Source organism: Leptonychotes weddellii, chromosome 16 (genome assembly GCF_054177405.1).
Source record: "Leptonychotes weddellii isolate Sample4059 chromosome 16, ASM5417740v2, whole genome shotgun sequence".
Taxonomy (NCBI): domain Eukaryota; kingdom Metazoa; phylum Chordata; class Mammalia; order Carnivora; family Phocidae; genus Leptonychotes; species Leptonychotes weddellii.
Window position 1 is genome coordinate 23,846,361 of NC_138384.1, and position 21,876 is coordinate 23,868,236.

At 48.7% G+C, this 21,876-nt stretch overlaps 3 protein-coding genes and 1 long non-coding RNA gene across 19 annotated transcripts in view; 2 read left to right on the forward strand and 2 right to left on the reverse strand.

Moving 5' to 3' along the window:
- CNOT1 (CCR4-NOT transcription complex subunit 1) overlaps positions 1-9,322 on the forward strand; it is a 95,033-nt gene extending 85,711 nt beyond the window's left edge. For all 6 annotated transcript variants that reach the window (XM_031027585.1, XM_006732804.3, XM_031027587.2 and 3 more), the window contains exons 44-49: positions 2,766-2,939; positions 3,754-3,903; positions 4,901-5,081; positions 6,989-7,121; positions 7,967-8,101; positions 8,251-9,322. In XM_031027585.1, coding sequence (XP_030883445.1) covers positions 2,766-2,939; positions 3,754-3,903; positions 4,901-5,081; positions 6,989-7,121; positions 7,967-8,101; positions 8,251-8,329 — 852 coding nt within the window. In that variant the 3' untranslated portion in view covers positions 8,330-9,322. The remainder of the gene's footprint in view (positions 1-2,765; positions 2,940-3,753; positions 3,904-4,900; positions 5,082-6,988; positions 7,122-7,966; positions 8,102-8,250) is intronic.
- On the reverse strand, positions 5,175-13,644 carry SETD6 (SET domain containing 6, protein lysine methyltransferase). 8 transcript variants are annotated; one of them, XR_014140842.1, is made up of 9 exons: positions 13,525-13,630; positions 12,992-13,304; positions 12,756-12,897; positions 12,431-12,625; positions 12,182-12,302; positions 10,871-11,051; positions 10,566-10,708; positions 10,005-10,388; positions 5,175-7,631 (listed from the first exon to the last, which is right to left on the reverse strand). XR_014140842.1 is itself a non-coding variant. In XM_081806507.1 (9 exons), the coding sequence occupies exons 1-9, from the start codon at positions 13,549-13,551 to the stop codon at positions 8,358-8,360; spliced, it is 1,407 nt and encodes a 468-aa protein (XP_081662633.1). In that variant the 5' UTR covers positions 13,552-13,642; the 3' UTR covers positions 5,175-8,357. The 8 variants fall into 8 exon arrangements, 6 of the variants coding, with proteins under 6 accessions (XP_081662633.1, XP_081662632.1, XP_081662631.1 ...); XM_081806507.1 differs by lacking the exon at positions 10,005-10,388 and having other exon boundaries at positions 5,175-8,738; positions 12,992-13,136; positions 13,233-13,304; positions 13,525-13,642; XM_081806506.1 differs by lacking the exon at positions 10,005-10,388 and having other exon boundaries at positions 5,175-8,738; positions 12,992-13,136; positions 13,209-13,304; positions 13,525-13,642.
- Positions 13,233-21,876, forward strand: part of LOC115940753 (uncharacterized) — a 10,101-nt gene continuing 1,457 nt past the window's right edge. Inside the window, exons 1-3 of the long non-coding RNA XR_014140844.1 lie at positions 13,233-13,372; positions 13,862-20,436; positions 21,438-21,719. This is a non-coding gene — a long non-coding RNA (uncharacterized LOC115940753). The remainder of the gene's footprint in view (positions 13,373-13,861; positions 20,437-21,437; positions 21,720-21,876) is intronic.
- Positions 14,919-21,876, reverse strand: part of NDRG4 (NDRG family member 4) — a 16,669-nt gene continuing 9,711 nt past the window's right edge. For 2 of the 4 annotated variants that reach the window (XM_081806509.1, XM_006732798.3), the window contains exons 8-15: positions 21,742-21,845; positions 20,850-20,906; positions 20,690-20,741; positions 19,738-19,785; positions 19,529-19,564; positions 19,368-19,419; positions 17,869-17,907; positions 14,919-17,009 (exon numbers count right to left, since the gene is read on the reverse strand). In XM_081806509.1, coding sequence (XP_081662635.1) covers positions 16,855-17,009; positions 17,869-17,907; positions 19,368-19,419; positions 19,529-19,564; positions 19,738-19,785; positions 20,690-20,741; positions 20,850-20,906; positions 21,742-21,845 — 543 coding nt within the window. In that variant the 3' untranslated portion in view covers positions 14,919-16,854. The remainder of the gene's footprint in view (positions 17,010-17,868; positions 17,908-19,367; positions 19,420-19,528; positions 19,565-19,737; positions 19,786-20,689; positions 20,742-20,849; positions 20,907-21,741; positions 21,846-21,876) is intronic. The other 2 variants (XM_006732801.3, XM_006732800.3) reach the window with 1 other exon arrangement.

Sequence of the window (21,876 nt, forward strand, 5' to 3'; positions counted from 1 at the left end):
TTTTTAAATTTTTATTTTTTGACAGAGAGAGAGAGACAGCGAGAGAGGGAACACAAGCGGGGGAGTGGGAGAGGGAGAAGCAGGCTTCCCTGCTGAGCAAGGAGCCCGATGTAGGGCTCTATCCCAGGACCCTGGTGGGATCATGACCTGAGCCGAAGGCAGACGCTAAACGGCTGAGCCACCCAGGCGCCCCAAGTTAAAAATAATTTGAACTTAAAGTTATTTAAACACTGTCAACTGGGAATATGAGGCCTAATTTTTTTTTATTAAGCTTTTTAAAAAAATTATTTGAGAGAGAACGTGGAGGGGAAGGGCAGAGGGAAAGGGAGAGGGGGAGCCCGATGTAGGACTAGCCCTGAAATCATGACCTGAGCTGAAGTCACATGCTTAACCAACTGATCCACCCAGGTACCCCAATTTTTCTATTAAGTTTTTAAAGGATAACAGATACTCAGAAAAGTACAAAAATCAGATGTACTTCATAACCAGTCCCCAAACAGGGTATGGGTAATCATAGGTTCAACTTTAATAGATACTGCTAGTTTTACAAAATTATGTGTGTCCATTAACTCTTACACCAACATATACCTGGTATTGTCTGCTTTTTGTTTTAGCCATTTTGGCAGTTGTGCAGTAGGATCTCATTGTGGATTTATTTTGCATATCCTTTTTTTTTTTTTTTCTTAATGAGTACATTGGCCATTTGGATATACTTTAGTGATGTTCCTTTTACAGTTTTTTGCTGATCTTTCCAGTAGATTATCTGTGTTTTTCTTATTTTTTTGATAGGAATTCTTCATTTATTCTGGATATAAGCCCTTTGATACAATATCAGACATTTCCCACTCTTGTGGCTTACCTTTTCATTCCCTTAAAAGTAAGGTGTCTTTTGAGGATTAGAAACTTTTATTTTAATGTGTAAAAATGATCAAGTTTTCGCTTTCATTAAATGTTGGCTTTTGTATCTCATGTAAGAAATCTTTGCCAATCCCAAATTGCAATCTCTTCTGCATGCACTCTGTTCACCACCCAATAACCCATGTTATCTTGGCTTTTATGTTTAGGTGTTAAGATCTGTCTCAGATTTCTTTTTGTGTATGGTGAGGTTTATTTTCTCCTCCTTCCTTATACTCCCACCCCAATAAGTAATACAAGGCTTTTCAGTACCATTCTTCATTCCCTATTGAATTGATTGGGGCACCTTTGTCAAAATAATTGACTGTGTATGGGTGTCTCTTTAGTTGATCTGTTTATCTGTTCCTAGGCCAGTACCACACTACCTTGATTTGTAAGACTTAGTATAAAGCCAGAGTAATCAGCAGAGTAAATCCTCTTTAACTTTGTTCTCTTCTAAAGATTATTTTGGCTATTTTGTGTCATTTGTCATTGCATAAAGAACTGCACAGTCAGCTTGACTTCTGGAAGCTGGCTGGGATTTAGCTTGAGATTGCAGTGGATCTGTAGATCACTTTGGAGAGAATAGATCTCTTAATAATATTGAGCCTTTCAATCCTGAACATGTGTATTTTAGTTAGGTCTTTAATTTTACTCTGCAATGCTTTGTAGTTTTCCAGCGTAGAGGTTTTCAGCGAATTATCTTTAGATATTTGATGTTTTTTGTGAAATTGTAAAATACCTTTTAAATATTTTATTTGTTGGCAGCATATAGAAACAAAATTATTTTTGTATATTGGCCAGCTACCTTGTAGCTGTATACCTTGCTAAATTTACTTTTTCTGAGAGTTTATCTATGTCTTTTTTGGGGAGACGTGTATTCTTTTTTTTTTTTTTAAAGATTATTTGCTAGTGCAATTGCGTGCACAAGCACGGCGAGCAGCAGGTAAAGGGAGAAGCAGCTTGCCACTGAGTCAGGAGCCCAGTGTGGGACTAAATCCCAGGACTCTGGGATCATAACCTTAGCTGAAGGCGGAGGCTTAACTGACTGAGCCGCCTAGGCATCCTGAGAAGTATTTCACAGTATTTACATATAACAGTGGGTTTTTGTTTTACTTTTACTTGCCTTATTGCAGTGGCCAGTAACTCCAGTGCAGTGAGTAGAAGATCGTCTCCTTAATGATTTTTAGTAATTCACCATTAAGTATAATGTTTTTATAAATCTGGATACCATTATCTGAATAAGGAAATGCCCTTCTATTCATAATTTGTTGAGTTTTAAAAATCATTAAATGGGATCACTGTGATTTCTATTTCTAATATTTATGATTTTTGTGTGATTTTTCACACACATCAAGTTTTGGTACCAAGAGTATGCAAATCTCATTAAAGGAGTTGGAAAAAATTCTCTTTTTAAATTTATTTTTGAGATCGTGAAAATTGTATTCATTTTCCCTTAAATATTTATAATGAAGATCTTGCCAGTAAAGCCATCTAGGCCTGGATTTTAATCTTTTCAAAGAATCAGCTTTGATTCGCCCTCCTTCAGTACTTTTTAAAACATGTAATTGATTTTGGCTCTTTTACTTTCTTGGTTTTCATAAGCTGTTTTTTCCAGCTTCTGAAATCAGAACCTTATGTCTTTTAATTAATTAGTTAATATTTGCCAGCCTCTTACAGCATACACATTTAAGGTATAAACTCCCCAAAACTAGTTTTTGGTGATTTCCAGATGTAAATATTTTGGTAAAAAACCTGTAATTTGTAACTTAAGTTTTACTTAAGTTACATTCATAATAGTATAAATGTTACTATCATTTCCTAACTTTGTTTGGAAAACAGCCAATGTTTTTCTCGTTTTTTAAAAATAGGGCACTTTGAGAGTGCTGCTGGTTCTTTTGCATGATTTCCCTGAGTTCCTTTGTGATTACCATTACGGATTCTGTGATGTGATCCCACCTAATTGTATTCAGCTAAGAAATCTCATCCTGAGTGCCTTCCCAAGAAATATGAGGCTCCCAGACCCATTCACTCCTAATCTGAAGGTAAAGTTCCAAACAGTTCAAGGAAAAGAAAGTTATGTCTTAGTATTTGAATCCTTTCTCTAGTGGTAGACCTATTTAACCCCTCTCTACCCGGCACGTGCACACGCACACACACAAGTTGTTAGGTGAGGATGCTCTTTTGCGGCTGGAGATCATGTTATTAAGCCTGCTGAATATTAGTTCACAGTATTTGCCTAGCTGCTGTTTTCAGTTAATCTTGATAGTAAATTTATTTGTACAAAACCTCAATTGAGGTGTTGAACCAGTTATTTGCAGGATGGCCCTGATGGCACAGAGTTGTAGAACAGATCTTTGTAATACTATTTCAAAGGTGTTTTTTATGTGTATAGCCCTGATGTGGCTACTATAATTTTTACGTATTTTGTACTCTTTATTTCACATCCCCCCCCCCCCCCTTTTTAAGTAGCAGCTATGATATTCTGTTCTGCTGGGGCATCTTTTCAAAGACTAGAGCTCTTGGTGTGCAGAATCTCCTCTGTACTCTTTTTTGAAATTCAGTGGTATACATTAGACCTCTTCACAAAAGGTACCTATCCTGCCTTAATTTAGAAAGATAATTTTTCTTAGATAATTTATTACAGAATGAGAGATTCCTATCATTTTGGAGATAGATTCTTTAAAGAGTAATAAAAAGTGGCTTTAAAGATTAATAAAAAGTGGCAGCTCTCATCAAGACATTTACAGTGTGCAGTTTTTGGAAAAGAATCTACCACTTTTTAAGGTAGAGAGAAAGAATTTGCTGTTAACTTCTACATATACTTCTGGTTTTGATTATTGTATCTGTCTGTGGCAGGTGGATATGTTGAGTGAAATTAACATTGCACCCCGGATTCTTACCAATTTTACTGGAGTGATGCCACCTCAGTTCAAAAAGGATTTGGATTCCTATCTTAAAACTCGATCACCGGTCACTTTTCTGTCTGATTTGCGAAGCAACCTACAGGTTAACTGGTTTGACTTAAACTTTTAGCTGTGTCTTTTATAGAAAGCATTTGGTATGCATAGTCCTATGGGTGGCCTATTTGGGAATTAGTGTTTTCTTTTTTCTTTTTAAAGATTTTATTTATTTGAGAGAGAGAGAAAGAGCATGAGCAGGGGGGAGGGGCAAAGGGAGAGGGAGAAGCAGACTCCCAGCTGAGCGGGGATCCCAATGGGGGACTCGATCCCAGGATCCTGGGATCATGACCCGAGCTGAAGGTAGACACTTAACTGACTAAGCCAACCAGGCGCCCCTGGGAGTTAGTGTTTTCAACTGGATTTAAAAATTTTAAAACATAGTGTTTAATGGTTGGATGACATTAACTGGATTATGCATTTTACTCGTTCATCTTCTCACTGACACAAAGCTATTGCCTTGAAAGAGGTGACCAGGGAATAGGCTCATTTTCTGTAAGAATAATACTGATAATCGGTCCCTGTCAGTCCTCCCAAGATTGTTCTAAATGGATTCTGGTTTAGTTTGATGTACAGAAGAGGACTTGAAGTCATGTTATCTTTCCAGTCTTTCCACACCAGGGAACTACTTTTTCCCCTCTCCAAATATTTTTTTCTAAGATTTCATTAATCTCCATACCCAGTGTGGGGCTCAAACTCACAACCCCATTATCAAGAGTCCCACACTCCACCGACTGAACCAGCCAGGCGCCCTTCCAAATATTTTTATATAGTTGAGATAATGCATAGTCTGATTTCACAAACTTTTACTTTTTTCCTGGTACCTGTTAAAGCTTTGGCTTCCAAAGGGAAATCATGTTTCTGTTATTGACCCAACCACCCTTAGGCTGCTGTGTATTTGTTCAGCAACTCACAAAGTCAAGCAGATTGCTAAAATTTAAATCACAGGTGTTGAGAGCAATTTCAGCTTTTCTGTGAAGGCATAAAATGGGCTTAGAAATACTGAATCTTCTGTGAAAATAAGCAGCTTTGTTTTGTTCATTTAGGTATCCAATGAGCCTGGCAATCGTTACAACCTCCAGCTCATCAATGCACTGGTGCTCTATGTAGGGACTCAGGCCATTGCACACATCCACAACAAGGGTAGCACGCCATCAATGAGCACGATCACCCACTCGGCTCACATGGACATCTTCCAGAACCTGGCTGTGGACTTGGACACTGAAGGTGAGTAAAGCCAGCCAATTCTGAGTTAAGTTTTCTGTACCACAGTTTGATCATAAAAATATTTTAAGCCACAATAGACAGTTACTTTATCAGTATGTTTATGGCTCTATTTTGTTTTTTAATTTTTATTTTAATCCCAGTTATCACAGTGTTAACATCAGTTTCATGTGTACAATACAGTAATTCAGCAGTTCCATACATCACCCGGTGGTCACACTCCTTGATTTCCATCACCTATTTAATCCACCCCTGGTAACCATCAGACTGTTCCCTGTAATTAAAAGTCTGTTTCTTGCTTTGACTCTCATTTTTTTCCTTTGCTTGTTTTCTTAAATTTCACATAGGAGTGAAATCCTATGCTATTTGTCTTTCTCTGCTGGGTATTTTATCTTTAATTGCATAGTATCTGCTTAATGCAAAACTTTTGGAAAAATGGAAAGAAAGACCCAGAATCCTTACCACATTACTAGTATTGCAGTGTATATGATTATAGTATTTTTTTTAGTGTGAAAATAAACATGTTCCTTTTACTAGCCGCTCTTTAAAAATAAGCTTATCTTACAGTGTTTTGTTAGCCTGCCTTTCCCCCAGCATTTGTCTGTCAAGCAACTTGTTAAATATTAGGTATGTAAAAATTAATGGATAGGACTTTACCTAACCTGCTTTGCAGAGAGTTGACAGTATAATTCTTCCTATAGGTTGCGTCTTACCTGGTGGAATCACATTTCTTTTGGTTTTTTTTTTAAAGATTTTATTTATTTATTTGAGAGAGCAAGAATGAGAGAGAGTACATGAGAGGGGGGAGGGTCAGAGGGAGAAGCAGGCTCCTCGCTGAGCAGGGAGTCCGATGCGGGACTCGATCCCGGGACTCCAGGATCATGACCTGAGCCGAAGGCAGTTGCTTAACCAACTGAGCCACCCAGGCGCCCTTCTTTTGGTCTTCTATATTCATTCTTAGACCCCAGTAGGTACTAACCAACTACATAGTCTTGCTTATTTTAACACACAAGTACTTTATTTAAAAAAAAAAAAAAAAAAGGCTTTTTAAAAAGTAGGCTCGAGCCCAATAGGGGGCTTGAACTCAAGAGTTGGACTGTGCCTTACCATCTGAGCCACCCAGGTGCCCTTAACACACACCAACTTTAAAAAGGATGCCTTTTAACTTTGCTAACAATTCTTGAGAGGATAGTTAATCTTGATATACATACACTTGTCTATTTGTAGAAGGGATTTGAGACAGTGTAAAGTCAAGATTTAACAAGACTGAATACCATTACATCCAGAACCCAGCAAAAAAAAAAAGGGGGGGGGAGTAGCCTTACAAACATGAATAATATCAAGCAGAGGCAGACAACCAGACCTAGTTACTGTAGGTATTTATTCCAATATAGTCTCAACTAGCAGTTCTCAGAGTGTGGACTGGAAGCCCGGGGGATGTCCCCAAGACCTTTTTAGAAGAGCTGTGAGGTCAAAACTACTTTCACAGTAATGACTGTGTGTGTGTTTGCACTCATGTTGTCATGAGTGTACAGTGGAGTTTTCCAGGGGCTACATGAAACATAATAGTGGAACACATTGAACACAGTGCAGAAGAATCCAGCTCTCTCCTATTAAGTGACATTAAAGAATCTGTGAAATTAAAAGTGATACTTTTTTTTCCTGAAAAATGCTTACATGCATTGGGTCTGTTTTTAAATATTTAAAAAAAAAAAATGTGGAAAATCCCCCCCCCACACACACACACCAGAAATGGAAACATTGGGGACCCAAGAACCACTGGTTGAAACTAAAGGATACTGAGTCTCTAGCAGAAATCCAAACCCTAGCCTCTTAGAATGATTTGTCTTTTTACGTTGGCCTTTCACATGAAGCATGTCTGCAGTAAACTGAGCTTTCTCAATTTCTAGGTCGGTATCTCTTCCTGAATGCCATTGCAAATCAGCTGCGGTACCCAAATAGCCACACTCACTACTTCAGCTGTACCATGCTGTACCTTTTTGCAGAAGCCAACACTGAAGCTATCCAAGAACAGATTACAAGGTAAGGGAGAAGTTTTTTAGATAATTCTAAGTGGTGCCTCTTCCCCTTTATTATGAATTTTTTTTTCAGTGTTCATGGAGTATCTTCGACATGTCCATTTAAGACATCTTTTACATGTGTTAAATAGGATGTAGTTGTGAGCAAAATGGACATTGTTCCTGCCCTAGCAATTTAGTCTGATGGACACAAAATGACAAGTAGAGAATTACAACTTGTTTTTAACAAAAGGTACCAGCGTTTTGATTGAAAGTCAACAGTTTCTCTCAGGTGGTGGTGGTGGTGGTGGTGATGACATTTTTTATCCAGAGTCCTGAATCCACACAGGCCTATTAAAAGCCATGGTAAAGAGCTTGGGCTTTTCTTTATCTTCTAGGTTGAGAAGTTTGAAGGAGAAATAACAAGATGATACTTGTGGGTTTTTTTTTTTTTTTTCTTTCCTTTTTTGATGTAATATGTTGCAGATTGCTTAGACTGTCTATATAGCATTGGGGATTGGGCAATGGGTAGATTCTGGTGAGAGAGAGAGATACACACATTTTAAAAAGTGGGCCAGACTTTAAATCTGACACTGTCATCCTTACTTTACCTTAACTCAGTCTTCTAGGCTAACGGGAAGAGGCAGGATTCAAACCCAGGTTTTTTAATTTCAGAAACCACCTGCATTAACCATGGTGTGTATATATATATATGTGTGTATATAAATATATATATAGACGTTAACCCAACTGTCCTTAGTAAAGCTGGTAACTTTTGCATGTAGTTTAGTAATCAAGGAAAAAAGGTAAAGGAGAAGTCATAAATTTGTAGATTTTTCTATGCATTAACTAACCTTTTTTCCCCTTCAGGGTTCTCTTGGAACGGTTGATTGTAAATAGGCCACATCCTTGGGGTCTTCTTATTACCTTCATTGAACTGATTAAAAATCCAGCGTTTAAGTTCTGGAACCACGAGTTTGTACACTGTGCCCCAGAAATTGAAAAGTGAGTTCAAAGTAATTTTTTAATTGTCTAAGAATGAGAAACATATGATGGGTGATTAAGAAGGTAATGATAGCCAAAGCTAATGTGACCCAAGGTACTGCCAGGTCCGAAATTTTTCTCACAAACTTGTAACTGTCTCTGTTCTTCAGGTTATTCCAGTCGGTTGCACAGTGCTGCATGGGACAGAAGCAGGCTCAGCAAGTAATGGAAGGGACAGGTGCCAGTTAGATGGAACTGCATCTCTGCTGTAAATGTGTCAGCCTGGAGGTCCCACTGCACCAGGTTTATAAACTGGCTGAAGAATCCTTTCAGCTCTTCCTGACTTTCCCAGCCCTTTGGTTCTCGGGTACCTGCCCCAATTACTGTTTGGGTCAGCTTCCTGTGTATGTGGGCACGTTCCAAAGTTTAAATGCATTTTTTTTTGACTTGGCCAAAATTTAGAAGATGCTGTGAATATCATTTTGAACTTGTGTAAATATATGAAAGATAAAACCTTTGTCTGCAACTTCTTGGGTTTGTGCAAAATGTGTCCAAGGGAAGTAGATAAATTTGGTACCTGCCCAGCTTGTAACTGAAAGGCTGTTGATGCCATGCACTTGTCTGGGGATATAACATAGCTCCATGTCTTCTGACATTCCTGGTGTCCCAAAGAATAGCAAAAAAGCCAGTTTAAATATTGTGTAACTTATTTTTTTAATGTGGACAGGGGACCCTGAAAATCATAAAGTTGTTAAATGTGTGTATGTGCTACTATTTGGTATGCTTAGGGAACATGGGAAGAGCTCACAATTGAGATCCCATGGATTTTTGTTTTGCCTCTTCCCCTAATCTAAAGCTGACTGCTGGGAGAGCATCATTTTCTCATTTCTACTGGAGAACTACCCCCTTAGGCCCCAAGATGCAGTCAGCTCTTTTTTATAAAGGGAAACCAGACCATGCCTAAAAGTGCCCCTAGCTCTCTCCTCATACTTACAAATTGTGGGAAAGGGGACTAATAGTGTATGAATTGCCCTTCCCCATCATCCCAGTGAATAGCCATATAGGCTATTTTGAACCACCAAGTCAAAAGGACCAATACAGCCCCTTTTGTAAGGATTTTGAATGTTTTGTAAATGTATTGGTCCACGTGTTGTATTTTGTAGCCTTTCTAGTCCTGGGCTCTAGTTCCCTTACTTGTATGTGTATGCATACTGTAGTCAAACATTAAAGTCATGACACACACGTGAGTCCACTGTGCCTTTCTCAGTAGCAGCAGCCAGTGCTGGTGGTGAGGAGGAAAAGTGGATAACCCAGTCTCACAGAGCCTGGGGCCATTGGGAAACATCACTTCTTGATGAATGATTGATCTTTCCCGCTAATCTGGCATGTTTCAAGAATAGAAAAATCACTGGAGCAGGTTTCTTTGGTTAAAGAATTACAAAACCTATTTCTTACCCTTTCTCTTCATGGTATTTTGATATACTTAAAATTTATGCCACTTAAAATACACCTTACCTTTAATGATTGTCAAGTTTTACAGCCACAGAGGACAAAAAGGTTCGAGATTAAATAGAAATTTTAACGAGTAAGGTTTGAACGTCATTGGTGTCTTAGGGTTTCTTCCCTTAAGGGTGAGTTTTGTGCCATCTAGAGCAAACTTCAGACTGCTGAGTGCCAGGACCAGAGCTCGTCAAACCCTCGAACAGGAAACTAAGTCTTGGAAAAAAGCTTGCTCAAAATACACCCAGGTCTCCTTTCAGAGTCCATGTTATTAAATGCTAGACTACAACGAAAACAATACTGTCACATTTCTGCTAACTCTGGTTCAAACAGAACAAAGCAGTTTTAAGATTTATTGGTCTTTAGTAAACCGCCAGCAGTTTCCAAGTCTGCTGTGCCCAGTCTTTAAACAGTTCACCCTTACCTCTGAGTTAACCCTAGCACACCACCTCTGATGATATTAAAGTTCTTCTCATCGATGTTCCTTCAGGCACCACGGAACCTGCTAACTTGTCAGTTCCAACAACTGATGTAAGATCATCTTCTGACCATAGCGAACCTGCAGGGCCTGCTGCTCCCTCCAGCTGAGTTTGGTGTAGACCTCCTTGTTACTGAGTAAATCTTGTTCAGATTTTAAGTCTGTGGCATAGGTTTGCAGGGTCAACAAAACACTGTCCCGAAGAAGCTGTTTCCATGATGCTTTGAGATTGGGGATATTTGTGATTGTCAAGCTGTCCTCTTCCCTTTTATCTCCCCATCCATCCTTCTCTTTAAACTCTCTGAACTCCTCAGCAGGCATGCATAGGACCTAGAAGCAATCATTGGGCCTTTCAATTAGGAATTTAATTGCCCTTTAATTGTGAATTTCTGAATTTAGAGAAGCCTATCTTGGCAGCATTTAAGTGTGCTCTCCCTCCATCCCATGTTTCCTTTCTCATTTGGCTTTATCTAGTTCTAAATACTTTGGCCATTCTCAGCCCTTTACCTTGAGTGTGCTGGTCAGTTCCTCTTCGGTCAGTACCTCCTCATGCCCAATCACAAAGGCTCCCTCTTCCCCAACCATCTCCAGTTTGCATAAGAAATCCCAGCGTTCATACAGTAGGAGCCTTTCAGCTTCAGCTTTTGTTCCTGTAGATAGTAATAGTGTCAAAGTCTGCATATACCCAGCGGTTCCTTTCTTCTTAGTCTACTACCCGGTCTCCAGAAAACGGGGCAACTGCTATTTAAGAGCACCTGGGGTGGGGATAGAGACATGTCCACTGGTGTCCCAAGATTGGATCAGACACTCACCCTGTAATGCTGCTTCACGAACTGTCACCATCTGAATGTCAGCTGTGTCATCCGTGTTGTCAGGATATGGTTCAACAAAACCATACATATGAATCAGCTGCCAATTAGCCATTTGCCCGTAAGTGTTGAAAATTTCATGGCCTTTAGGAATGGGCTGAGTGGCCACCATCCGAAGACAATTCTGGGGTGGAAGGAAGAAGCTGGGACCAGGCCCAACAAATGCTTGGCCAGCCCCATGAAGATTAATTCCCTCTTAGGAAGAGCTTTCCAGTGGGTACAGTTCAGCAATGGGACTGATGATATACCTACCAACATTTTACTTTTAGTTCCTATTAAGATCCTATATAGCCATACCTCAGAGATTGTGTGTAGGTTTAGTTCCACACCACCACACACACAAAAAGCAAATACTGTTTAAAAAAAAAAGCAAGTCCCAGTGCCTATAAAAATGTACTTATCTTAGAAAACAAGCTTTTTTTGCTAAATGGTGCTAACCACCATCTGAGCTTTCTGTGAGTTGTAATTACTGATCAGATCACCAAAACAAATACAGTAATAATGGAAACGTTTGAAATACTGCAATTCTTGCAATTTTAATTCTTCCCAAAATAAGACACACAGACATAAAGCAAGTGGTGTTGGAAAAATGGCACTGATACACTTGCTCAGCACAGGGTTGCCACAAACCTATTTGTAAAAAGCACAGTATCTGAAGTGTAATACGCCTGTACAGTAGGATGAAAGGTGAGACAAAGGTCAAGTTCAGCCTCATTGATTAGGTGAACCTCTGCTCAGTCATCCTTAGTACTTAAAAAGCTGCTAGCGTTTAGAAATGAACAATTAAACCCTAAGTAGGAACAGCAGATGCAGGCCAGGATTAAAAAATAGCCATTCCCTAATTCCATTAACTTGATCTTTTCTTGCAACTTTCCACCTAGCAAATGGAATTGATAGAACCCTGGTATCATCTTAGATCTGACCTATGACCATCCCCTTTCCTCCCCCTTCTCCCCAAAAAGTAGTGACAGTATAGCCAACCTCTGGCACCAAATAAATGGTGACAGTAGCTTAGCAGAGAAATAACCACAACTTACTTTGTGGGTATTGAGGTTTTGTGTTCAAACTATTTGAGTGGAATATGCAAACTGAACATAACAAGAAAAGCTGACTTCACCTCTGCTTTTTTACCATGAAGAGAATGGAGCCCACTTAGCCCAACTACCAGGCCAGCATAAATGACAGGCACTGGTTTGAATCAAATGCCTGATCGTCAGTGCACATAAGAACAATAACTGAGAGGGATCCACTCACTGGAGAGTATTCTAGATTGGCATTATGATTGGCTAAGTGGTTTAGTATGTCTGCAGCAGGCACCATCAAAGGGGAGTTTGGCTCCTTCTCATCCTCCTCTTCCTCCAGTGGTTCCTGAAAGCTGCCACAGAGAGAACTTTGCTAAGGCCCAGTGTAGGGTCAGAGACGGGTGTGGTTCACTGTTCTTTCCCCTCTCATCCCTCAATAGAGTTCTAAAGAACAAAGTCCTTCAAGGGTCTGCTCACTGACCTGTAGGCCATCACAAGAGCCACGAGCTGGCGGTAGAGTTCCAGGGAGCGAACCCTGGGGCTGAAAAGATCCGGGTGGGCTTCCATGAAGGGTAACACGATGGAATAGTATTCGCTGCGGATGTTGGCCAAGTCCTTCTCCACGGCCTCCGGTACGCCTGTGCCCTGCAGCAGTCGCCGGCGCTCCTCCTCGGGCCTGCAGTGACACCCCACCCGGGTTCCCTTCACACACCCCACCGGGCTAGTGCCTGGGAACCCGGTCGCCGGGCCAGGACGCTTCGACCAGGCTCCGGTGCTGGTGCTCCCACCCCTGCTAAGGCTCTCACCAGAACATGGGGTGCTCCAAGCGGCCCAGCTCCGGCCAGAGCGCAAAGTAGGGGCTCCAGGGCGAGGCCGGGGCCTGCAGCTCGTGCAGCAGCGCCAGCAGCAGCGGCACCCAGCCCGACTGGCTCTGCAGCGCGCCTCGCTCTGCAGGAGATACGGAAGTGAGAGACACGGCGGGGAAAACCCCGGCGCCGCTGCGCGGCCCACCTCCCCGTCCCATGCCCGCCGGCGCACCCACCTCGCTCCAGCAGGCCGCCGATGGAGCAGGTGTGCTGCGACAGGAGCGCGGCCCGCGGCACGGCGAACAGCAGCTCCCCGGGCTGCACGCTCTCCCGGGCCACCATGCCGTAGCCGGCCACCGTGCCCTGCCGGCTCACCGCCACCTGGACGGGGGAGAGGCCGGTCAGAGCGGGCCTGCGCCCCCGCCGCGCCCGCCCGCACCCCCGCCTCCTCACCTTGGGACTCAGCTCCAGCCCCACCTGCCGGCACCAGCTCAGGAAACCGACCACCGGGTCCGGGTCCGCGTCGCCACCGCCCACAGGCCCAGCCACCTGGAATGAGCGAGCGCCGTGGAGAGAGCCCGCCCCAGAGAACGCGCGGGACGCGGGAGGAGACGGAGGTGCGCGCGGAGGAAGGGCTCTGGGTGGGGGAGGGGACGCGGAGGGCGGCCAGGGACCCGCGCAAGCGAGGGAGGAGAGGCGCGGGACGGCACTGCGGGCGGGGTAGGGAGGAGGAAACGGACGGACCCCGCTCCCGTCCCCCGCGACTTACCCGCCGGCGCTTCGCCTGGGTCGCCATTGTCGAGGCCGCGCGGCCCCGCGGCTCAGGAGCTCAGCGCCGGCGCTTCCGGCGTCCCGTGAAGGGCCTGTCGGGGGCGGGGCTCATATCCCCGCCCCGGCGCTACGTGACGTGCGTCCCGGGGTCCACGCGGAGAACGAGTCGGGGTTTGCACCTGGTCAAATCACTCCTCTTGAGAACGTTCTTCTGGAGCCCGGGTGTCCCCAGCTGGGTTTAGAACACGGGCGGTCGGGTCCAGGAAGACGTACCTCTGTACCGCCTCGAGCCTGGTTCTGAGCAAGGTTCAACTCTCTCCCCTTTGGTCCCCAAGAGCTGAGACATTTCGGAGTAGAAGTCCAGGTGAAGAACTAAATTCAGTTTCTGGATACCAACGCGAGGGCCTCCCGGCTGACCGGCTGTGAGCGCACCCAGGTGGGCGGGCAGCCTGCCTTCGTGATCGCGACTCATTAGCCAGGGTAACTGAACCATTTTATTTGCTCAGAGGTGTGTGCGCGCGTGCGTTTCGGAGTGCCGTGGGACAGGTTGTGTGTTTCCGAGGGGCATGGGAAGGTTCCCAGAACTGGAATAACCCCCCTCTGCCCGCACTCGCTAGTACATTCCTGTTTTTCATCATACGCATAGCACATGGTGGGTTTTATTTTTATTTACGTGCTTTATTAGTTGACATATAGCAGGTACTCTATGTGTGTTTATTGAGTGAATGAGTCAGAAATGGTGGTTAAACATAGCAAAGTAGCATGCTGTTAAGAAAATGAAGCAGGGTTTTGAAGTCCTGCAATGCCAAAGCCAGCTCCTAGCTTGGCTTCTTAGGGCAAATCCCTTATCCTGAGGCTCCGTTTTCTCAGCTGTGAAACTAAGATAATATATATCCTGTGGAATTAACGTAAGGATTGGTGGGGCACCTGGGTGGCTCAGTCAGCTAAGCATCTGCCTTCAGCTGGGGTCGTGATCTTAGGGTCCCGGGATCGCCCAGCCAAGCTCCTGCTTCTCCTTCTGCCTCCCCCCCTCCCCCGTCCATGCTCGCTCTCAAATATTATCTTTAAAAAAAATGTAAGGATTGTTAAGATAATGTGTTAAGAAATGGAAATAAGTGGGGCACCCGGCTGGTTCAGTTGTTAGAGCATGTGACTCGATCAACCAACGGGTGGTCCTGAGTTCAAGCCCCAAGGTTGGGGGTAGAGTTAAAAAAATAAAAATTAAAAAAAACCAAAAACATGGATGGGAACTCCTGCACACTCAGTCCCACCTAAACCCAGGAAGCACCAACCTCAATGCGGCCTTCTCCACAAGCTTCCCGTGATGGGCCTGGCGTCACCATACTCAAATTATTCTTCATTTCCTTATTAGTTTGCCAGCACAGTTAGCTCTTTCTACTTTGACAAGGGTTTTTATTTGTTTTATATTTTGTCATCTCAAAGTTTCATGACATCAGCCACCAGAATACACAAAATTAGGTTCTTCACTTTATACAGAAAGGGAAATAATAAACTCCATTAAAAGTTCACTTTGACCAAAGAGACAACCTCCTATGGAAAACCACACGCAGGAAGACCCAATGTACATATATATATAATGTATAGATATTTATAGATATCTCATCTGAAAGAACACAGGAAAAAAAAATCCAAGGTCTGCAGCGCTATCTACAGTAAGAGAGATTAATTCTACCAGCTTTTCAAACAGTCACATTTGATATTCAAAGGAAGCACGTGAGTGAATAGAACTGGGGACAGACCAACACTCCACCAGGCTCTAGAGCAGTCTAGTAATGGCTTAAGATTCTAGAAGGGGGTGATATGTGCCAAGGAAAGATGGATGCAGGTGTCCGCGCAGCCTCAGAGCACCTCACACACAACTGTCCCCTCCGCAGCCCTGCAGTTTTCATTACTCTCTCCCCTCATTTCAGGGTTTAGCAATTGATTTAGGCTCCAAGACCAGTGGCTCTGGTTTTGGGGCCAGGAGATTCTCCCTGATAGTGTGGGTGGGTGGGATGTGTATGGCACAGTCCTGGGCTTCAGGTGAAAGGAGGAGACCAGGGTGTGTGGAGAGCCTTTCTCCTCTGCCTGGCCCTTGTTCACTTCAGGAACCTTCACCTCCCACCCCAGGACCCAGCAAGCCCCAGCCCAAGCCACTCCAGCGGTCCTGAGATGGCAGTGGGGGCCTGCAAGAAGTCTCACTACCTTAGACCATTTCTCTCCAAATAAACTCTCTTCTTAGTGATGCCCACAGAAAACACTGGCATAGCTTGACCACAACCAGAAACACCACCATGTTTCTGGTGGCCTTGGACACACAGCTGCTGATTGGGTTGTCCTCCATGGAACTGGGAATCTCAGCCACCAGTGCCTCCAGCCACATCCTGGCTCCTGAAGGCAGACACCAGGAGGTTCTTGGGTGTGCCCAACCCTCACGGGCTATTCCAGCATTTAAGCTCAGCCCCCAAATCAGGTCCCAGTGGAGATAGAGGATCAGGCAACTTTCTACCACAGGGCCTTGGCTCAGACATGGGACAAGGCCAGGAGGTGGTGGAGTGTGTGGGCTGAGACCGTCTGTGGGGTTCCTGCCTCTTAGGTCCTCTGTGTTCTGTCTTCCTTGGGCAGAGAAACCCTGTTCAGTCCCTGCCTGCCTGGCCCTGTATCACCAGGCCAGCCCAGAGAGCACCAGGAAAACGGCTGCCTGGTAGGAGCGCCCCCTTGTGGCTACTGTTCAGATGATTGTCACATGTGCAAAAAGAAACAGATGTGCTTGGTGGAGGAGATGGGGAGAAAACGGGCCTGGAGAGCTCCAGGGCTCCTGCCTCCTAGTGCTCCCCAATGCTGCCTCCTGGTTTGTCACCTCAGTACCTGAGCTGGACCTTGTGCCCCTGCTGTCCCAGCACACCACCTCAAAACCCCATCCCATCTTCAAATCTGCCTGCGCAAGGGGGGCATCCCATGCTTTCTTCAGTCTAGGAAATTATCCTGGATCCTGCCCAGAGGACTCGAACTCTCTCCTTAGCAAGTCCCCTTCCTCCCTGTACCCCGCCCTGACTGTGGGGAGTTGGAAGGGGGGGTCTAAGTCAGCCAAGTTAACAAGGTGAGTGAGGTGGGGGTGGGGAGGAGTGAGCCTCTCAAAACCATCTGGAGACTGTTCTGCAGCATCTAAGATGAACCCCCTCATCTTTTTACCAGAAGAGAAGTAAACCCATTTCCTCCCCTTGGCCTTCACAAAAATAAACTAAAAGGAAAATGAGCCGGCGCGAGGATGGCAGTGGGACGTCGACGCGGGCGGGGGCAGGTGGGCGTCTCTGCCGGGCCACGGGCTTCAACAGGACACCTCCATGGTGTGGTTGACCTGGCCCAGCCCCTCACTGCTCTCCGAGTGGGTGCAGGCCGGCGGGCGGCTGCCATCCCCCGAGCTGGCACTGGTGAGCGACGCGGTACGGGAGCGGGCGAGGCGGGTCATGCTGGCTGAGGGCACTGTGGACAGAGATGGGAGCGGGCGTGAGGGCGGGCAGGCAGGGCTGGGGGCCGGCGGGCGGGACAGGGACTGACGCAAGCGAAGCGGCCAGCAAGACCCGCTCTTCCAACGGCACGGGGGCCCATCTCAAGCCGCGGCGCTGGCATCTACTCAGTCAAGCCGGGGGCATGCAGCACCAGCACCAGTGACTGAGCCCGAGAGGCGGGGGGCCGGGGGGCCCCGCAGAGGCCAGCAGGACCCATCTCACGACAGCTGGCCAGAGCTACGGCCGGAGCAGGGCGGTCTGACTGCGGACCCCTGAGCCGGTGCGGGGATGGGACAGGTTTCCAACGGTGCCTCTCTCGAGAGGATGATGGGACGGGGGAGGACTACTTCTGTCAAGGAGGACAAGGTGTGGAGGCCACAGACTGCTTTAAATCCAGTTCCTGTCCGTATTCAGACTTTCACAAGCAAGACTCTCAGGGGGCGAACTCCACCTTCCCGAACGCAAGCGGCCACCCATCCAGCCCGGGCATGGCCGGACACCCTTGCTCCCAAGGCCAGGCCTGGGCTTTCTCTCTCTCAGGCTCTGGTTCCAACTGCCTGAGCTCGGAAAGCCACGCGGCCCATGGCACCCCAGAAGCCAGACTGCTCTCAACCCCGGCCACAACAGAGCCCGAACGTGGGACGCCGGCCCACTAGGGCCCAGATCTGTGAAAAAGCAGGACTCTTTTGGGCTTTGGAGGCGAGCAGGACACAAGAAAGTTCCAAACCACAGCAAGATGAGGCCCAGCTGCAGCACCGCACAGAGGAACGAGCTGGGGGGGGGGGGTGGTACTGGGGCAGGGGTCCATGCATCGGGAGGGGCCACGGGGCTACCTGCTCCTCCACTCAGCCTTCGGTCCTTCAAGTATGCAACTAAGAGAGAAGACAGAGCCAGAGGGACAGGGTGGGGTGCGGGAGACACAGGACACGGGTGAAGAGCATGATCCGGCGGGGCCAGGGTGTTGCGATGGGTCAGGGAGAGGAGACAACAGGCCAGGCACAGAGCGGGCTGGGGCCGGGCCAGAACCTCAGGAAGCCCACTCCTGCCCACCCCCCAAAGTAGTAGCCCTGACACCACTCTGGGAACACTCCTCTTGCCCCCGCTTCTCCAGCCCGGGCTGCGGCCCCCAGGGCCTCGTGGTGAGAGGGGTTGTGGCGCCCACGTCCTAGCAGCAGCTAGGGGGAAGGGGGAAGTCCTCCCCCTTCTTCTGGGCCTCAGTCTCCCCAGGTACAGACTGGGGGAGGCCTGCACAACCTCCTAAATCCTGCCCAGCTCTTGGGCTGCCTGGTGATGGTTCTCCCGGGGCCCTGAGAACATGCCCCAGCCTAACAAGCGTTGTTCGTCTACCCATCTCACCAACGTTCAGTGGGCACCCCCGGGGCTCAGGCCCAGCCGCAGAGCTCCTACTGTGTCCCACTGTTGGCCTGGGCCTCTCTCTGCCCTACTTCTCCACAGAGAGGCCGGCAGGCCCCTGCGGGCCAGAGGCAGTTCCGCTCCTGCTCCTGGCTCGGCCTCAGCCTTCCCCACGGGCCTGTCCTTCCCCGGGGGCACAAGCTCCAAAGGCTGAAGTCTGGGAGGAGACACCAATTCAGGGAGAGGAGTTCTGCTTCCAGCAGGAGAGCCAGGTAGATGGGGGAAAGGGGAGGCACCAAGGAGATAAGGTGTGCGCGTGTGCTTGCGTGCGGGCGTGCGTGCGTGCGTGTGTGAGTGTTGGAGGTGCTCACGAGCAGTCTGGGCATCTCATCCCTGCACCGGCGGAGACAGGAGGAGGGTGGCCGTTGCCGCCCCACAGCCCCTATCACCTTGGGGTCTTCACCTATGCCGCCCCCAGGTTCAGCCGCCTTTAGCTCTCCCACGTGCCTTCCTCGGGCCCCAGCCTCCAAGGCCCCTCTGATGCCCCTGATACCGTCCAGCACCTGTGACAAAAGCCCTTTTCAGGTGCTGTATGTCTGGCAGGGGAGTGGGCGGTGTGTAGGACTCACCTTTAGGTAGGCTTTCTGGGCAGGACCCAGGCCCGGGCTCTGGTCCCCCAGGCCTGAAGAAGAGCCGACCGCCCTGACGTCGCCATGAACACAGTGTCCCAAAGCCTCCCCAAGGGCACAAGAGAGCCCGACACAGCCTGGGCTCATCTACTCACAACTCAGGTGGGGATGCCCTAGAGAGTGCCCAGTCACGGCGGGGAGCATGTGGTGGGTGGCACGGCATCTGGGCCCCACTAACGCAGACCTCATATGCCCGCAGGCTGCTCAATGCCACCCGACACCGCGCCCCAGCCCCACTTTGCCGCCTGCCCACCAGCCTCTGGGGCGGGGACGGGGGGAAGTTTACTTACTGTAGCCCATGCCTTGCAGGAAGTATTTGAAGGCCTCACTCAGCTTCCCTGGCTGCAGGACAGAGGGACAGTCACATGCTTTGATTGGCTGCCTGGGATTGGGGGGAAGGGAGGCATCCCCCACCTGGGCTAGATAAGGGAGGGAGGGCCAGGAGTCTCACCTGTGTGACCTGGGGGAGCCCCCCGGAATCTGCCATCTGCAGGGAAGAGAGGGGGGTGAGCTGAGCAGGGGTCACCCCACACCTTGCCCAGGCCTCCTATACCTAAACAGGTTGCCCTGAGCAGACACACTGTCTTGCTCCCACCCCGATGGGACCCCAGGCACGCCCCTCCCTGAGGCTGGGCCCTTGGCTGGGGAGGAAGGCCTCACCTTCAGGAAGGTCGTGGTGGTGGGATCCAGTTTGGAGTTGCACTCCACCTAGGGACAAGGTCAGCAGGGTAAGGCAGCCCCAGCCCCTGGGGGATCAGGGGAGTCCCCTACCCCCGTTGTTAAGGCAGGTTCGAGTCCCAGAGCTGAGGGAGGGCATGCAGGCTGCCTTCTGAAAGTCCAAGCCCCTGTGGATCAGGAAGCAGGCCCCCCACCCACCCCGAGGGACCGGAGACGCTGGGACTCCCCTCACAAGTGCTGGCAGGGCAGGAATGGGGCAGGGGCTGGGCCATGTCCTTACCGGGAGCCAGGGCCACCTCGATGGGAGTGGCTGGGAAAGTGCCAGGACCCGCAGGGGTCAGGGGCCAGAGGTGAGGGAGGGTCAAGGATCGGCAGGAGACGGAGGCCTCTGCCTGGGTCCAGATGGTCGGTGTGGCCCACACCCCGTTCCTCCGAGCCCTCAGGCAAGGGAAAGTGTCCCGGGCACACTCGGGGGTGGCCCTGGGTACTCCTGGACCCTAGGCCTCTGTGCTAACGGGGACATGAAGCCTCGGGCTGCCTGCTTCCAGAGTTCCAGTGGGAAAGGTGACCATCCCCAAAGGCAACGGGTGCAACGGCTAGTCCAAGGATGCACTGCTTGGGGATTACTTCATAGTGAATGAAGCAAGCTGTAGAGAAGAGAGCTCCGTCTCTGGGCCTGAGGTGGGTAGAGACTGAGGTGGGGCTGCACTGCTGGGAGGGAGGGAGGGAGCGACGGCAGGCGGTCTGGCCCCAACTCCCTCCAGTCTCCACGCCTCCCTCACTTGAAGGCTGGGGCTGTGCCTGGTGGCGATGCATGGCAAGATCGTGGGGAGGTGGGCTGAGAAGTCCAACATCCAGGTCCTGGCCCTACTGGCCAGAGGGCAATGATGCCCTTACCCCCCCTCCCCCCGTCAGGGCAGAGTCCCTCACTCACCACCCCATCCTCGGCGGGCGCGTTGTCCCCAACCACCAGCATCACCGGGCAGCTGTAGACACAGAGGAAAAGAGCTGTCTGTCTGGCCCGGGGGTGAGTGGGGGGGAGGGGGGCAGGCGGGGGCAGGCAGGGGCAGGCTGCGGGGGGGCGGCGCACTCACCGGAGCGTCTTGGCATTGGGCACTGTTCCGGGCCGGTTAATGTCCAGGTCTCTGCGGCTGCAGGGAGAGGCAGAGGTAGAGGTGGGCATCTCAGGACTGGATCCCGGGGGGTCATGTGCCTCAGGGCCCTACCCCAGCCTCCCACAATGGCAATTATGGCCCGATGTCCCAGTCTGGGCCCACAGTTGGGGCTTAGGGTTATTGAGTTGTCTCAGCTATGGAAAAGGCCTCCCAGATCCCAGCCGGTGAACAGGGAGACAGGGATATGCCCTGCACACATAGAGGGTCTTCAGGCCTCCCCTCATGTAGAACTTCTCAGACCCCACAATTCATGTCAGGTGGGCCCTCAATTTAGCTCTCGCTCCCCCTTGAAGCACTGCTCCGACATGCACCACCACCTGTGTGTGGGGTTCCAGGCTCAGAGAGGGAGGCAGGCCCTGGTCCTCTCATCCTCCATTCTATCCCCAGCACCACGCACACAGCAGGTGCTTAATATTTGTAGGAGAAAGGGAGGAGGGCAGGCCAGTGGGCTCCAAGGAGCACAGCTTGAAAACCATGGGCTTCATCCAGCCTCCTCTCCATCTACAGATGTCAGCCCTGAGGTTCAGGCTGTGGGGGTCAGGGATGTTGCCCACATCCCACACCGCTCCTGGCTGGACCGCGATGCCCCAGGGGAGAAGGCGTGGAAGAGCCCAAGAACCAGAGTCCGCAGCCCTGCTCCCCCTCTGCCCTTCAATGGGAGTGACCCTGAGCAAGCAGGAACTCTTCTCAGAGATACACCAAGCTGCCCATCTGCAAACCGGGGAGCGCATATGTCCAGCCTGCCTCCTTCTATGAACCCCGACGGAGCGAGCTCTCTGTGCTGCAGAGGTGAGCCCCACGCCGCGCGCACCTGTTGTACATGTTCCAGAAGAGCTGCAGGTTGGCCTGGTTCACCACGTTCCCGATCTGCTGCCGGTAGCTCTGCACCAGCTCTGTGTTGTTCACTAGCTCCTCCTGGGCCCGGGGGGGGGGGGGGGGGGGGGGG

What these genes read in the sequence shown, in the direction of transcription:
- SETD6 (XM_081806505.1), bottom strand. Translation starts at nt 13,551, where the DNA reads ATGGCGACCCAGGCGAAGCGCCGGCGG. An exon ending in CCCAGGCGAAGCGCCGGCGG is followed by an intron (nt 13,305 to 13,524) that starts GTAAGTCGCGGG and finishes CGCTCATTCCAG; the next exon opens with GTGGCTGGGCCTGTGGGCGG. An exon ending in AACTGACCAGCACACTCAAG is followed by an intron (nt 8,739 to 10,565) that starts GTAAAGGGCTGA and finishes TTGGGACACCAG; the next exon opens with GAATGTCAGAAGACATGGAG.